General features: G+C 44.8%; 1 protein-coding gene across 3 annotated transcripts in view; it reads right to left on the reverse strand.

Moving 5' to 3' along the window:
- Positions 1 to 15,158, reverse strand: part of LOC121276215 (protein-cysteine N-palmitoyltransferase HHAT-like protein) — a 69,017-nt gene that overhangs the window by 21,932 nt on the left and 31,927 nt on the right. For all 3 annotated transcript variants that reach the window (XM_041184382.1, XM_041184384.1, XM_041184383.1), the window contains 2 exons: positions 2,542 to 2,655; positions 743 to 937 (listed from right to left, as the gene is read on the reverse strand). In XM_041184382.1, the coding sequence (XP_041040316.1) occupies positions 743 to 937; positions 2,542 to 2,655 (309 nt within the window). The remainder of the gene's footprint in view (positions 1 to 742; positions 938 to 2,541; positions 2,656 to 15,158) is intronic.

A 15,158-nucleotide genomic window follows, 5' to 3' on the forward strand; every position in this document is an offset into this window, starting at 1 on the left:
CATATCCAAATGCAGCAAGATCTGGACAACATTCAGGCTTGAGCTGATAAGTGGCAAGTAACATTTGCCTCATACAAGTGCCAGGCAAGTTCCCCTCCAAGCCACACACCATCCTGACTTGGAACTATACTGCTGTTCCTTCACTGTTGCTGGGTTAAAATCCTGGAACTCCTTCCCTAGCAGCACTGTGGATGTACCTACACGACATGGACTGCAGCGGTTCAAGAAGGCAGCTCACCACCACCTTTTCAAGGGCAATTAGGGATGGGAAACAAATGCTGGCCTTGGCATTGATGCTCACAGCCCATGAAAGAATAAAAAGAGCAGACCTATGTTCTCTATATTAGGACCTATATTAGGAAAATAAGAGGCCATGATCTTATTGAAACATATAAAATTCTGAGAGGGCTTGTCGGGGTAGACAAGGCTGAAGAATCTAGAACCAGGGGTCACAGCCTCAGGATTATGGTCGGTCATTTAAGTCTGAAACGAGGGAATTTCTTCACTCGGAGGGTTGTGACTCTTTGGAATTCTTTACTCCAGAGAGCAGCAGATGCTCAGTCATTGAGTGTATTCAAGGTGGAGGTCAATTGATTTTTTAGCGTTAAGAGAATCAAGGGATAAGGAGATGGAGATAAAAAGTGAAGTTGAGGGTGGAAGATCAACCATGAACTTATTGAATGATGGAATGGGCTAGAGGGGCCGAATGGTCTACTCCTGCTCCTATTTCTTATGTTCTTACCTGCCAAGAGCTCACAGGCTCTATTTTGAATGTTGCTAAGCTGCAAAGGCCAGCAACGAAACACAGCCACTTCTGTTTAGCTAAGCCAATGCTGTAGAGTAGAATGCAGTGGGCCAGGATTAAGATGAGGTATGAGGTGCCCATTGTAGCCAGGATTGCAAATATCCCATAAGTCATAAAATATAAGGATCTGTGCTGTGAAAGAGAGAACATCGGTAATATAGTAAATATTCACATCAATTTAATAAAAAATGTACATTATCAGGAGAATCACAACCACACCTAAAGGATGGACAAACAGAGTTTGGGAAGCCTCAGGTCAAGGTCCAAGTGTGTGAGGTTTCCGCACAGTGGCCACAGCACTCGAATCAATACAGACTGCAAAACTCAATCCTCATGCCTTTGACCAAGCCTTTGAGCATCTGCCCTGATATCTTCTTAAATGTCACGGTGTCAAATTTTGTTTTATGAAGATCCTATGAAGCTCCTTGGGATGTTCCATTACGCTAAAGGCGCTATATAAATGTAAGTTGTTGACGTTCGCGTTTCTTTTTTCAGGAATGGACAACGCAGGCCTGGCCCAGGACCCATGTTATCCAATTCTGGTATCATTTAAACACACCAGCCAGCTGGGCTGTGAGACATGAGGATAGTGTCATTTGGGTGCATGTGGGGAACATGCAGCCACATGCACCCTTATCAATGGTGTGTACCGTCTCTGTGGTGTTCCCTGCCCCTCATCGAAAATCAAGGAAATTTCTCACCCGCTACATCTTTATGACCCACAATATGACTCGGAGAACTGGAGGCCACAGCTTTCAGTAAAGCTCTCGTACCTGTCTGCGCGATTCCTTCTGGCTAAATGCCCCATTTCACCCCAAGCCAAAGGACAATCTCATATGGCAAATCACAGCGGTCAGAAAGTGACCCCTACGTATTGGGAGATACAAACTCTTAACTCCGACTAAAAAGAACTGGAAGCTGGGCGGGCTTTAGAAAGAGCAGGAGCATACTTGAGATGGTGACAAATTTGAGGTGGGGGGGGTGACACTCTTACAGTTTAAGTTACAAAAGCTTCATCCTGATTGACAAGTGCAATGCAGCTTTGCAACAAATGCACCAGTGTAAATGCAGATTAAGAAGATGCCCCTTTCGCCCATCAAACCTTTGCATTCCAATGGTGCCATGTGACAATTGGCACCACCATGGATTATGCCCATTGTTTCGTCTCCAGAGGGAGGTGAACAACCAGTAAAAGCTCTATGCAGATTTTTTTTGACGACCCACAGTGAGTATCTAGGATGTCATTTAACATGACACCGTCTATCACTTAGCCAGTGGGATTCCACACCTGGACCTGGAGCAGCTGGTGTAGCATCGTGTTTGACACAGCTTCCTAACATCTGTACGTGTGCTTATCCCAAAGGTTCCACCAGACATGTCCGTGTACAAAATTGCAGTGTCACTCACCACCCTGACTTGGAAATCTATCGCCGTTCCTTCACTGTCGCTGGGTCAAAATCCTGGAACTCTTTCCCTAACAGCACTGTGGGTGTACCTACACCACATGGGCTGCAGTGGTTCAAGAAGGCAGCTCACCACCACCTTCTCAAGGGCAATTAGGGATGGGCAATAAATGCTGGCCTAGCCAGCGATGCCCACATCCCTTGAACGAATAAATAAAAAATCCAGGTTAGCTCCAGAATGTATGTATAAACACTGCCTCCTCGGTATTATCCACATTGCAAGAAACAATAATTTGAACAGACAACTCACACAGAATGGAAACTTGTACCCACCTGAGGTACGGTCATGGAGATGGCTTTGCCAAAAAGAACATGACCAGATAAGGCAAAAAGAATGTAGTTTCGGAACTTGGTGAACCACATAACCCATTCAAAATCAGCAACATCCTGAAAAACAAAACGCAGGGAGTGAATACCTGGTTCTGCCAATCAAAGCATCAGCTGGACCTCAGTGGGCCGCACTCTCTCCTCAAGTGTCAGAAGGATCCAAGTCTCGCTTACATTGAATTTACAGCACAGGGTAGAGGCCAGTGTATTTTCTCTCCTCCCGCCCTTTTTCATCTCATCTTATCAGCAAAGCTTTCTATTCCTTTCTCTCTCACGTGCTTAACTATCTTCCCCTCTAATACGTCCATGTTACACGCCTTAACTAAGCGCCTTGTGGTAGTGAGAGTACCACATTCTCACCAGCCTCTGGGCAGGGTGACCATATAACTCTACGCTGAGCTCTACGCGGGGCTCCTGGTAAAATTACTCATATTCAAGCAAGTTCAACAGCAATTGATCAGAACTATGCTGCACAAATTAAGATCAAGTTCACTAAGTCCCAGCTAAAAAAAGGTATTGCATTATTATCCCATTGATAAGTAAAAAAAAAAATAAGTATATACTGACAATTAAATGGTTACTGTTCTTTAAAAGTGCCTGTCCTGTCCTCCAATGCTGTTTCTCGTAGACTGTATTTCAAGCTTGAAGTATTTGTTTGAGGATCTGCTTGTCGTTCTGCTGCTTGTTGTAGAATACAGTGCAGGCCAGGACAAGCTCGCCTACATGGTACAGGCACTGACGCCTGATTATTTTCAGGTGACCAAACTGCCTTCATTACTAAAAAGACACATTCAACAGGGGTTTATGATGCAAAACCAGTGTTATGAAAGGCAACAAATATCAGGAGGCAGAAGATATGGGACAATTTGCTACTTTTTAATAGGACTTAAATATGGGACTGTACCTTTAAAAACAGGACTTTTGATCACCCTGTCTCTGGGTAACACAGTCTTGCCTGAATTTATTAATGACCATCTTGAATTTTGGACACCTCTGTAATTAGAAACATCTTCTCTATTACTACCCTGTCAAACCTTCCATAATTTTAAAGATCTTGTTCGGGTCACCTGAATCTTCTTTTTTCTGGAGAAAATAACCTTTTCACTGCCTCTCTCCCCAATTCCCCTCCCATTCACTGCCCTTCTCCAGCGCCCCCAACCTCATTTACTGCCCCTCTCCCCCAACCCAACCCCATTTACTGCCCCTCTCCCCCAACCCAACCCCATTCACTGCCCCTCTCCCCCAAATCCCCCACATTTACTGCCCTTCCCCATTTACTGTCCTCTCCCCAACCCTTCCCTCATTTATTGCCCCTCCCCCAATCTACCCCCCCCCCCCACCATTTATTGACTCCTGCTCCAATCCCCATTTACTGGCCCCTCCCCCAATACCCCCACATTTACTGCCACTCTCCCACAATAGACCCCTCCATTTGCTGGCCTTTCCCCCAGTATCTCCTAAAATTTACTGCCACCCTCTCCCAATCCCCCCACGATTACTGCCCCTCTCCCAATCACTGTCCCCTCCCCCAATCCTCCCATTTACTGCCTCTCTCCCTCAATAGCCCCACATTTATTCCCCCTTTCCCCATCCCCCCAGATTTACTGCCCCCTGCCCCAATCTGTCCCCATTTACTGCCCCTCTCCCCCACCCCACCCATTTACTGCCCTTCCCCCAAACATTTACTCCACCGTCTCCACCCATTCACTGTCCCTCTCCTTCAATCCCCATTTACTGCCCCCTTCCCCAATTTCCCCACATTTATTGCCCCTCTCCCCTAATCCTTCCACATTTACTGTCCCTCTCTCCCAATCCCACCCCATTTATTGCCCTCTCCCCAATCCTCCCACCATTTACTGTCCCTCTTCTCCCCTAATCCCCCCATATTTATTGCTGCTATTCAACCCCCTCCCCCCACCATTTACTAATGCTCTCTATTCTATTCCAGAAAACAAGTTGATAAAGGATACAACTAGAGCCAATCTTTATGCACTTTTATATTTATGTAGAGTTAGGTATCACAAGCATACATCTCCTAACCCAAACAACCACAGTTTTAGCCTATCTATTTCTAGGCTCCTCAAGTCTATGCCCCCCATCTGCGTACAATTAAAGACACTTAATAAACATTTAACACTTCCTCCAATTCCCCCATTTACTGCAGCCCTTCATCAATTTCTCATTTTAATGGTGCCCTCCCCTCATTTATGCACAGTCCATTTATGGGATACCCAGTAATGTTGAATCAATGACAATATCTACATTCAGAGACCTAAAAGTCATAGGCCAGGATTTTCCCCTTGGCGATTTGGGGGGCGGGGCCTGGTCGCCGAGGGGAATATGACACGGGATGATGTCGGGAGGAACCCCCAACGTCATCAGGGTCCATTTAAATTTTTAGGAAGGCGGGCGAACAGCGAAATCAGCTGTCCACCCGCCGACCTGTCAGTGGCCAATTGAGGCCATTGACGGGCTAATTAAGATAATTAAAGACCTGCCCGTCCAAGCTTAAGGCTGGCCAGGCAGGCCAGGAGCCTCAGTGGGCTCCAGATTATTCATGAAACTTCATCCACTGGCGGGACGAAGTTTCATGTCCGTTTTGTAAAAAATTAATAAAGTTAGTGTTAAAAACAAAAAAACTGCGGATGCTGGAAATCCAAAACAAAGACAGAATTACCTGGAAAAACTCAGCAGGTCTGGCAGCATCGGCGGAGAAGAAAAGAGTTGATGTTTTGAGTCCTCATGACCCTTCAACAGAACTTGAGTTCGAGTCCAAGAAAGAGTTGAAATATAAGCTGGTTTAAGGTGTGTGTGTGGGGGGGCGGAGAGATAGAGAGAGAGGCCACACACACACCTTAAACCAGCTTATATTTCAACTCTTTCTTGGACTCGAACTCAAGTTCTGTCGAAGGGTCATGAGGACTCGAAACGTCAACTCTTTTCTTCTCCGCCGATGCTGCCAGACCTGCTGAGTTTTTCCAGGTAATTCTAATAAAGTTAGTGTGTTCTTTATTAACATGTCCCATCTCGTGCGACATTGTCACAGGAGGGAGACATGTTAATAATGTTCTAACGTTTCTATTTTTAAAGTTTTTCCACTGTCAGTATTCTCCATGAGACAGGACTGAAGCATGAAAGAGCGCACTTTGACAGATGGGGAATCCCTCCACCCCCCCGCACCACTCCCCACCCCCCCAACCCCTACCGCCTAGCGCTTCCTGTCGGGAAGGCTGTTGGATGGGCCTTAATTGGCCCGCCCACTCAAAATGGCGGCGGGCCCTGTTTCAGTGGCGGGGGTTGGCTGTACGCCCGCTGCCGAGCTGGTGGGGCCCACCTGCCATCCGAGGGCTAAATTCTTCCCATAGAATCATACAGTCATTTAAAGCAGAGAAGGAGGTCATTCAGTCCATCGAGTCTGCTCAATTCCCGTTTTCCTGCAAGTGCCCATCCAATTCCTTTTTGAAATCATTGATAGTCTCCACTTCCACCAGCCTCGTGGGCAGCGAGTTCTAGATCGTTACCATTCGCTGAGTAAAAGGTTCTTTCGCACATTCCCCTTTGTATCTCCTACCCAAAACCTTAAATCTGTGTCCCCCTAGTCCTTGTACCATCAGCTAATGGGAGCAGCTTTTCCTTGTCTACCTTACCTAAACCTGTTACAAACTTGTACACCTTGATCAAATCTCCCCCTCAATCTCCTTTCCTACAAAGGACAACCCCGACCTTTCCAAACTAACCTTGTAACTAATCCCCCACACCCCTCCATCCTAGGACCATTCTGGGAAGTCTCCTCTGCATCCTCATATCTCAAAGTGCGGTGACCAGATCTAGTCGGGGCCTAACCAGAGCTTTATACAGGCTTCAGAATAACTTCTCTGCTTTTGTACTCAATGTCTCTATTTATGAAGTCCAAGATCCCATATGCTTTGCTAACCACTCTCTCAATATGTCCTGCCACCTTCAAAGATCAATGCACATGAACTCCCAGGTCTCTCTGTTCTGGCACACTCTTTAGAACTGTGCCATTAAGTCTGAGCGCAAAATCTAGGTTGACACTCCAGTGCAGTACTGAGGGAGTACTGCATCCTTCCAGGTGCCCTCCTTCCAATGCCATGTTAATCCAGTGTCCCTTCTGCCCTTTCAGGTGGATGTAAAAGTCCCAAGGCACTACAAGTAACTGAGGGTGTGAATCTCCTGCACTTCACATCAGGTTTGTTCCACTGTCCCAGCAGCCAACCACTTTATTAGTTTTTCTTTTTGTCTGGCTGATCGTTTCCAATGGCTGAGGAAGTCTCAGGAAACCACATCACCGGTCTACGTGGGTGGGCTGAAAATGCACCTTATCCCGTGTCCAAAACAAAATCACTGGGGGAACCAATCATTGAACCTATTCCACTATTCAATTAGATCCTGGCTGATCTCTGTCTTAACTCCATCTTGCTTCCATCACCCTTGCTGAACAGAGGTCCATCAATTCAGTTTTGAAAATTTCAACTGACCCGGCCTCAGCAGCTTTTTGGGGGCAAGTGTGTCGTGGATTTCCCCTACATCTTGTATGAAGAAGTGTTTCTTGACATCAACCCTGAAAAGCCTAGCTCTAATTTTAAGAGTACAGCTTGCCCCTTCATTCTGGACTATCTCACCAGAGAAATAAATTTCTCTCTATCTATCCTATCAAATGTTTTGATTATCTTAAATATCTCAATTTGATCACCCTTAATCTTCTATACTCAAGAGAATACAAGCCTGAATGAACGGACAGTTCACTGTCTTATTTTGAGGGAATGAACATTGGTCAGGTCACCTACCTCATGTTCAATGAGTGGGCCATGGTATCTGTCCAATTTATGCAGCCAGTCCTTATAATAACACTATTAGGGATCTAAGTATCATTCTGATGAATTTGCACTGAAGCCCCTCCAAGACCAAAGTATCCTTCCTGAGGTGTAGTCCCCAGAACTGAAAGCAGATCCACTGATTCCCATGTTATCAAGTCCTGTACAGAGGGAAGAGGGAGATCCCAATTGACAGGAGGAGCCTGAATCTCTCAGACCCCAGTCACCCTCCAGCATCATGCCCAGTGGCCCATTCTTCCTATCCCATTCTGACTCCTCAGATACGGAAGCAGTCCATGCCCATATGCAAGGTCTGGACAACGTTCAGGCTCAGTTTGAAAAGTGGCAAGTAACATTTGGAAGTCAAGGTGGTTTTGTGAAAGTACCAGGCAATGACCATCTCCAACAAGAGAGAATCTAACCATTGCCCCTTTGACATTCAATGGCATTACCATAACTGAATCCTCTACTATCAACATTTTGAGAGTTCCCATTGACCAGAAACTGAACCGGACTAGCCATATAAATACCGTGGCTACAAAAGCAGGTGAGAAGCTGGGAATTCTGGGACGAGTAACTCATCTCCTGACTCCTCAAAGCCTGTCCACCATCTACAAGGCACAAGTGAGGAGGGTGAGAACTGACTGAGAGCAGCAAGAGAGATAAAGAGCGGCGGAAGCCTGGATTCAGGGCCCACCAACAGAATTCAAAAATATCTTAGTGTGATGTCAGAGAGAACTAGGTGAGTGTATTTTAAAAATATTTTGGGGGAATATTGTGTTATTCTATGAAAAAGGCTGCGTGTGTGTGTGAGAGAGTTAGTGTGTGTGTGAGAGAAAGAGAGAGAGAGAGAAAGTATGATTTAATTAAGCTGGAGACAGGTCGCCCGGGGGGGTGGTTTAAAACATGAAAAGGATAGTGTTAGGTTTGAGGTACAAGTGAATAAATATTTAGGCCACACTGTTAGACATAGCAAAGTGGTCCTACATGATGCAAAAATAAAAGCTATTGTGGAATTCCAGTTTTGTGGAAGTTTTGAGATTTCTAGGCATGAGTGGATTTTATCGAACTCCGTGCCAAACTTCAGCAGTGTCGTTGCTCTGCTGACTGGTTTGTTACAAAAGAACAAAAAATTCCAGGAAGTGTCAGAATGCTTAAAAGCTGTACTAACTACTAAGCATGTTCTATCAGCACCTGATTGTACAAAGCAGTTTAAGTTGGCCAGTGATGTGGGTGATGGTGCTGTGTAACTACAAGATGATGAACTGGGAATTGAGGAGCTGGTAGGATATTTCTCATGGAAGCTGAATGTACATCAGAAGAAATATTCAACTAAAGAGAAAGAGACTTTAAGTTTGGTGTTAGCTTTGCAGCATTTTGAAGTATATGTTGCAAACAATTCTTTGGAGACAGTTATATATACTGACCACAATCCTTTGAAGTTTCTGGGCAAAAACTCAAGACTGTTTCGGTGGAGTTTATTATTGCAACTATTTCATTTTCAAATTATACATGTCACTGGGTGAGAAAATTTGATTGCAGATGCATTGTTAAGAGTTTAAAACTCAAAAGAATTCGGATGTTGGCAAATGGAGAATGGACAGGAATGAACTCTATTTTACAAAAGACTTGTATATATTTTCATGGTTAATGCATGTACACTGTCATGTAATAGTTCTGTTTGTATAGTTAAACGTAGTAAAGGTTGTGAACTGGGTTGAGAAAACGAAACCATCTTTTTGAAATTATGATGGTTCATTTTTTGCCATGGAGGGAGGTGTGAGAAATGGATGTTTTTAAAAATATTTTTGGGGAATATTGTGTTATTTTGTGAAAAAGGCTGTGTGTGTATGTATGTTTGCACATGTATGATTTAATTAAACTGGGCAGAGATTAATAGAGTTTGTCTGGGGCGGGGTGAGGTTTAATACATGAAAAGGATAGAGGTGTTAGATTTGAGGGTACAAGTGAATAGGTTAGGTCTAACATTTGCATTTTTAGACAAGTGGAGAGTTTGTTTGAATATCAAAGGGAAGTCAGAGGTGCAAGAAATACGTCTGCATCTTGCAGGAGTTCCATAGATAAACAGAAGTGGGGATATTATATTTTATTTATTTTATTGACCCAATAGCAAAGACAAGATGGAAACATGAGAGATCTTATATTTGGAAGGATTTGAGTTTCAAAGAGGTGTGCAACAATCTTCAGCCAGAATTGCTGAGTGGATGATCCATCTCGGTCACCTCCGGAGGTCCCCAGCAGAACAGATGCAAGTCTTCAGCCAATTCCATTCACTCCACCTGACTTAAAAAAATGGCTGGAGGTACTGGATACTGCAAAGACTATGGGCCCTGACAATATTCCAGCAATAGTAATGAAAACTTGTGCTCCAGAACTTGCCATGCCCCTAGCCAAATGTTTCAGTACAGCTACAACACTGACATCTACCCAGCTATGTGGAAAATTGCCCAGGTATGTTCTGTACACGAAAAGCAGGATAAATCCAACCCGGCCAATTACCTCCCATCAGTCTACTCTCGATCATCAGCAAAATGATGGAAGAAGTCATCAACAGTGCTATCAAGCGGCACTTGCTTAGCAATAACCTGCTCATTGATGCTCAGTTTGGGTTCTGCCAGGGCCACTCAGCTTCTGACCTCATTACAGCCTTGGTTCAAACATGGACAAAAGAGCTGAACTCCCGACAAGTGGCAAGTAACATTTGTGCCACACAAAAGTGCCAGGCAATGACCATCTCCAACAACAGAGTCTAACCATCTCCCCTTGACACTCAATGGCATTACTATCACTGAATCTCCCACTATCAACATCCTGGGGGTTACCATTTACCAGAAACTGAACTAGACGAGCCACATAAATACTGTTGTTACAAGAGGCCAAAAAGCTAGGAATCCTACAACGAGTAACTCTCCTTCTGACTCCTCCAAAGCTTGTCCACCATCTACAAGGCACAAGTCAAGAGTGTGATGGAATACTCCCCACTTACCTGGATGGATGCAGCTCCAACAATACTCAAGAAACTTGACACCATTCAGGACAAAGCAGCCTGCTTGATTAGCAGCCCATTCACAAAAATTCACTCCCTCCAACACCGATGCACAGTGGCAGCAGTGTATACTATCTAAAAGATACAGTGCAGGAAATCACCAAGGCTTCTTAGACAGCACCTGCCAAACTCACAACCGCTACCATCTAGACGGACAAAGGCAGCAGTTGCATGGAACAGCACACCTGGAAGTTCCCCGCCAAGCCACACACCATCCTAACTTGGAAATATATTACTGATTTTTCAATGTCGGTGGGTCAAAATCCTGGAACCCCCTCCCTAACAGCACCGAGGGTGCACCTACACCACATGATCTGCAGCAGGTTAAGAAGGCAGCTCACTACCACCTTCTCAAGGACAATTAGGGATGGGAAATAAATTCTAGCCTAGCCAGTGAATGCTGTAAATGAATAAAAAAAGGAAAACAACGGAACCTGAGATGAAAGGGGGAAAAGGGTATTATAGAGTTACTGTGGAGAGCTTAAGGGAGCTGTTTGAGCTGCAGTGATTGGAGCTGGAGCTGGAGCTAAAAGCTGTTGAGCCAGAACTGAGAGATGTAGCTGTTTGAGCTGTTGAATTGGGGCTGAAATTGGTGAGATGGAGCTATAGCTGGAGCTCTGGGGTAGGTGAGGATACACTTTGAATCAGCCATCCAGTGAAGCCAGAAAAGTCTTGGGCTGCAAAAAAGCAGTTTTATTCTGAAGTTTGGATTTCCACTGGGTTGGAAGAGTGTTACAGGTCATGGGTCATGTGGTATGCCTTTATTAAAGCTACAGTAGTTTGCCTTGGGTAATATTATTGGATTTTTAGAGGCCTCTGAACATATGACACAAAGCTGGGTGAGAGGGTGAGCTGTGAGGAGGATGCAGAGATGCTTCAGTGCAATTTGGACAAGCTGAGTGAGTGGGCAAATGCATGGCAGATGCAGTATAATGTGGATAAATGTGAGGTTATCCACTTTGGTAGCAAAAACAGGAAGGCAGATCGTTATCTGAATAGCTATAAATTGAGAGTGGGGAATGTGCAACGAGACCTGGGTGTCCTTGTACACCACTTTCTGAAGGTAAGCATGCAGGCAGAAAAGAAGGCAAATGTGTTGGCCTTCATAGTGAGAGGATTCGAGTGCAGGAGCAGGGATGTCTTGCTGCAATTATACAGGGCCTTGGTGAGACCACACCTGGAATATTGTGTGTAGTTTTGGTCTCCTTATCTGAGGAAGGATGTTCTTGCTATAGAGGGAGTGCAGCGAAGGTTTAGCAGACTGATTCCTGGGATGGCGGGACTGACGTATGAGGAGAGATTGAGTCGGTTAGGATTATATTCGCTGGCATTCAGAAGAATGAGGGGGGATCTCATAGAAACCTATAAAATTCTAACAGGACTAGACAGGGTAGATGCAGCAAGGATGTTCCCAATGGTGGGGGAGCCCAGAACCAGGGGTCACAGCCTGAGGATACAGTATGGACCATTCAGGACTGAGATGAGGAGAAATTTCTTCACCCAGAGAGAGGTGAGCCTGTGGAATTCGCTACCAAAGAAAGTAGTTGAGGCCAAAACATTGTATATTTTCAAGATGAAGTTAGGTATAGCTCTTGAGGCGAAAGAGATCAAAGGATATGGGGAGAAAGCGGGAGTAGGCTATTGAGTTGGATGATCACATGATTATAATGAATGGCAGAGCAGGCTCGAAGGGCCTACTCCTGCTCCTATTTTCTTTGTTTCTAAGAACAAGGGCAATTAGGGATGGGCAATAAATGCTGGCCTAGCCAGCGACATCCACCTCCTACAAACGATTAAATGCAGTAAATTTGGTTTATGGTTTACACATGGAATTGTGACAACTTAATGTATTTGGATTCCCAAAAGGCATTTGATAAGGTGCCACATAAAAGATGCTCATGGAGTTGGGATGATGTATTAGCATGGATAGAGGACTGGCTAACTAACAGGAAACAGAGAGTCAGGATAAATGGATTATTTTCAACTTGGTGAACTGTAACTAGTGGAGTGCAGCAGGGATCAGTGCTGGTGCTTAACTATTTACAATCCATATGAATGAATTGGATGAAGCCAAACTGTATCGTAGCCAAATTTGCTTATGGTACAAAAATAGGTAGGAGAACAAATTGTAAGGTGTCTGCAAAGTAATATAGATAGCGTAAATGAGTGGGTAAAACTTTAACGGGCGGAGTATAACGTGGGGAAATGTCAGGTTGTTACCTTTGGCAGGAAGAACAGAAGAACAGAATATTATTTGAATGAAGAGAGACTGCAGAATGCTGAAGTGCAGAAGGATCTGAGTGTTCTCAGACTGAATCACAAAAAACATGCAGGTGCAGCAAGTAATTAGGAGTGTAGGTTTTTATTGCAAGGGGGGGTGCAAGGGGGATGGAATATATAAGTAGCAAAGTCGTGTTATGACTGTACAGGACATGGGTGAGACCACACCTAGATTACTGTGTGGAGCACTGGTCTCCTTACTTGCATTTGAAGCAATTCAGAGGCGTTTGCTAAGCTGGATCCTGGGATGAGGGCTTTGTCTCATGAGGAAAGGTGAAACAGGCTGGGCCTACACTCATTGGAGTTTAGGAGAATGAGGGGTGATGTCATTGAAACATATAAGATCCTGAAGGGGTTTGACAGAGTAGATGCAGAGAGGATGGAAATGTATCGCCATTCCTTCACTGTCGGTAGGTCAAAATCCTGGAACTCCCTACCTAACAGTACTGCGGGTGTACCTACAAGGGTGGGAGATGGTGGGGACATGGTGGCATTGTGGTAACATCAGTAGCCTAGTAGTCCAGAGGCCCAGGCTAACGCCCTGTAGACACTAGTTCACATGGCAGCTGGTGGAATTTAATTTCTGTGAATAAAATCTAGAATTGAAAGCTAGTCTCAGTCATGGCAACTGTAAATGTATCACTGATTGTCATAAAAACCCATCTGGTTCGCTAATGCCCTTACCCGGTCTGGTCTACATGTGACTCCAGACCCCACAGCAATGCAGTTGACTCTTAACTGCCCTCTGAAATGGTCTAGCAAGCCTCTCAGTTCAAGGGCTATTAGGGATGAGCAACAAACACTGGCCTTGCCAGCGACGCCGCTAACCCATGAAAGAATAAAAAAATACACCAGGTGGACTGCAGCCATTTAAGGCGGCAGCTCAACACCACTACCTCCCCAAGAGCAATTACAGATAGGCAATAAATACTGACGTTGCCAGCAATGCCCTCATCCTCCCACAAATTAACAAAGATAAAGATCAGATGGTGGGTGTTGATGGGTGTCTCAATCACACAGAGCCACATTGTCCTCATTTATATTGGAATGAAACACCCTGGATGATTCTCTTTCTCTATCCCAGGGGTGTTGCAATGTTAGAGCCTCAGCTCCAATAGTCACGTAACCCAGCACAGCCTATAGATTGAACAGGAGACTTTCCTACTTAGTTCCACGACTGAGTAGTGATTAAAGATAGCTGCGGAGTTGTAAGAGAGACTTCAGCAACTTGTTCTGCATCGCTGTCTACTGGCCAGTGCTTGCAACTACTTTGATTTTTTTTTTAAATGATACATTCATGGAATGTGGGCTTCACTGGCTGGGCCAGCATTTATTGCCCATCCCTAGTTCCCCTTAAGGTGGTGATGAGCTGCCTTCCTGAACTGCTGCAGCCCATGTGATGTAGGTGCACCCACTGTGCTGTTAGGGAGGCAGGTCCAGGAATTTGACCCAGCGACAGTGAAGGAACGGCGATATATTTCTAAGTCAGGATGGTGAGTGGCTTGGAGGGGAACTTCCAGGTGGTGATGTTCCCATCTATCTGCTGCCCCTTGTCCTTCTAGATGGTAGCGTTCGTGGGTTTGGAAGGTACTGTCTAAGATGCCTTGGTGAGTTTCTGCAGTGCATCATGTAGATGGTCCACAGTTGTGACAGCTGACATAGCAGACTTGAATGGGAAACATTGATACAGCAAAGGGAAAGGTCAACACGAGAGTGAGATTTAAAAAAAATCATGACAACAGGCTTTGTATTCAGGAATGGCCCGAACTAAGATAGTTTAAACGTACATTAACTGTAACTGATGTTATTAAAAATGAATTGAGATAATGAGAGTGAGAGAGAGGAGCACAATGAAGTATCAAATGGGAGAATTAGCAGCTGTCCATGACAGGATGTTAAGGGAAACAAACACAGGGCTGTATAAGCAGCGATCACATTCTGGAGCAGAGCCAAATATCTTATCCTAAAAACTGCACTCTGTGTTACTTTTTGTTTAGCTTCCAGCATCTCATTGGAAGCCGGGTACAAACATTTAACAGAGGCTAGTTTTAGCTGTGAGTGCAATTCTACAAAATCCAACCGAGAATAGGAACATAGGTGAGTGGAGCAGGAGTAGGCCATTCAGCCCATCAAGCCTGCTCCACCATTTCAAACAGATCATGGCCGTTCATTTAGCTCTCCGCCATTTTTTCCCACTACCCCACGTATACAAAAGGATTCTGAAAAACGAGTGCTATTGCGGAAGATTTATGACTATTTTCAATGTAGGCCTTTCTATTTTTATAAAATTAGTTTCCCTTTTCTGGTTTCTCCCCTGCTCCTCCATAGCCTCGCTCCCTCCCTACCTCTAATCTCCACCAGCCCCACAATCCTCCGAGATC

This window comes from Carcharodon carcharias, chromosome 3, assembly GCF_017639515.1.
Source record: "Carcharodon carcharias isolate sCarCar2 chromosome 3, sCarCar2.pri, whole genome shotgun sequence".
Taxonomy (NCBI): Eukaryota; Metazoa; Chordata; class Chondrichthyes; order Lamniformes; family Lamnidae; genus Carcharodon; species Carcharodon carcharias.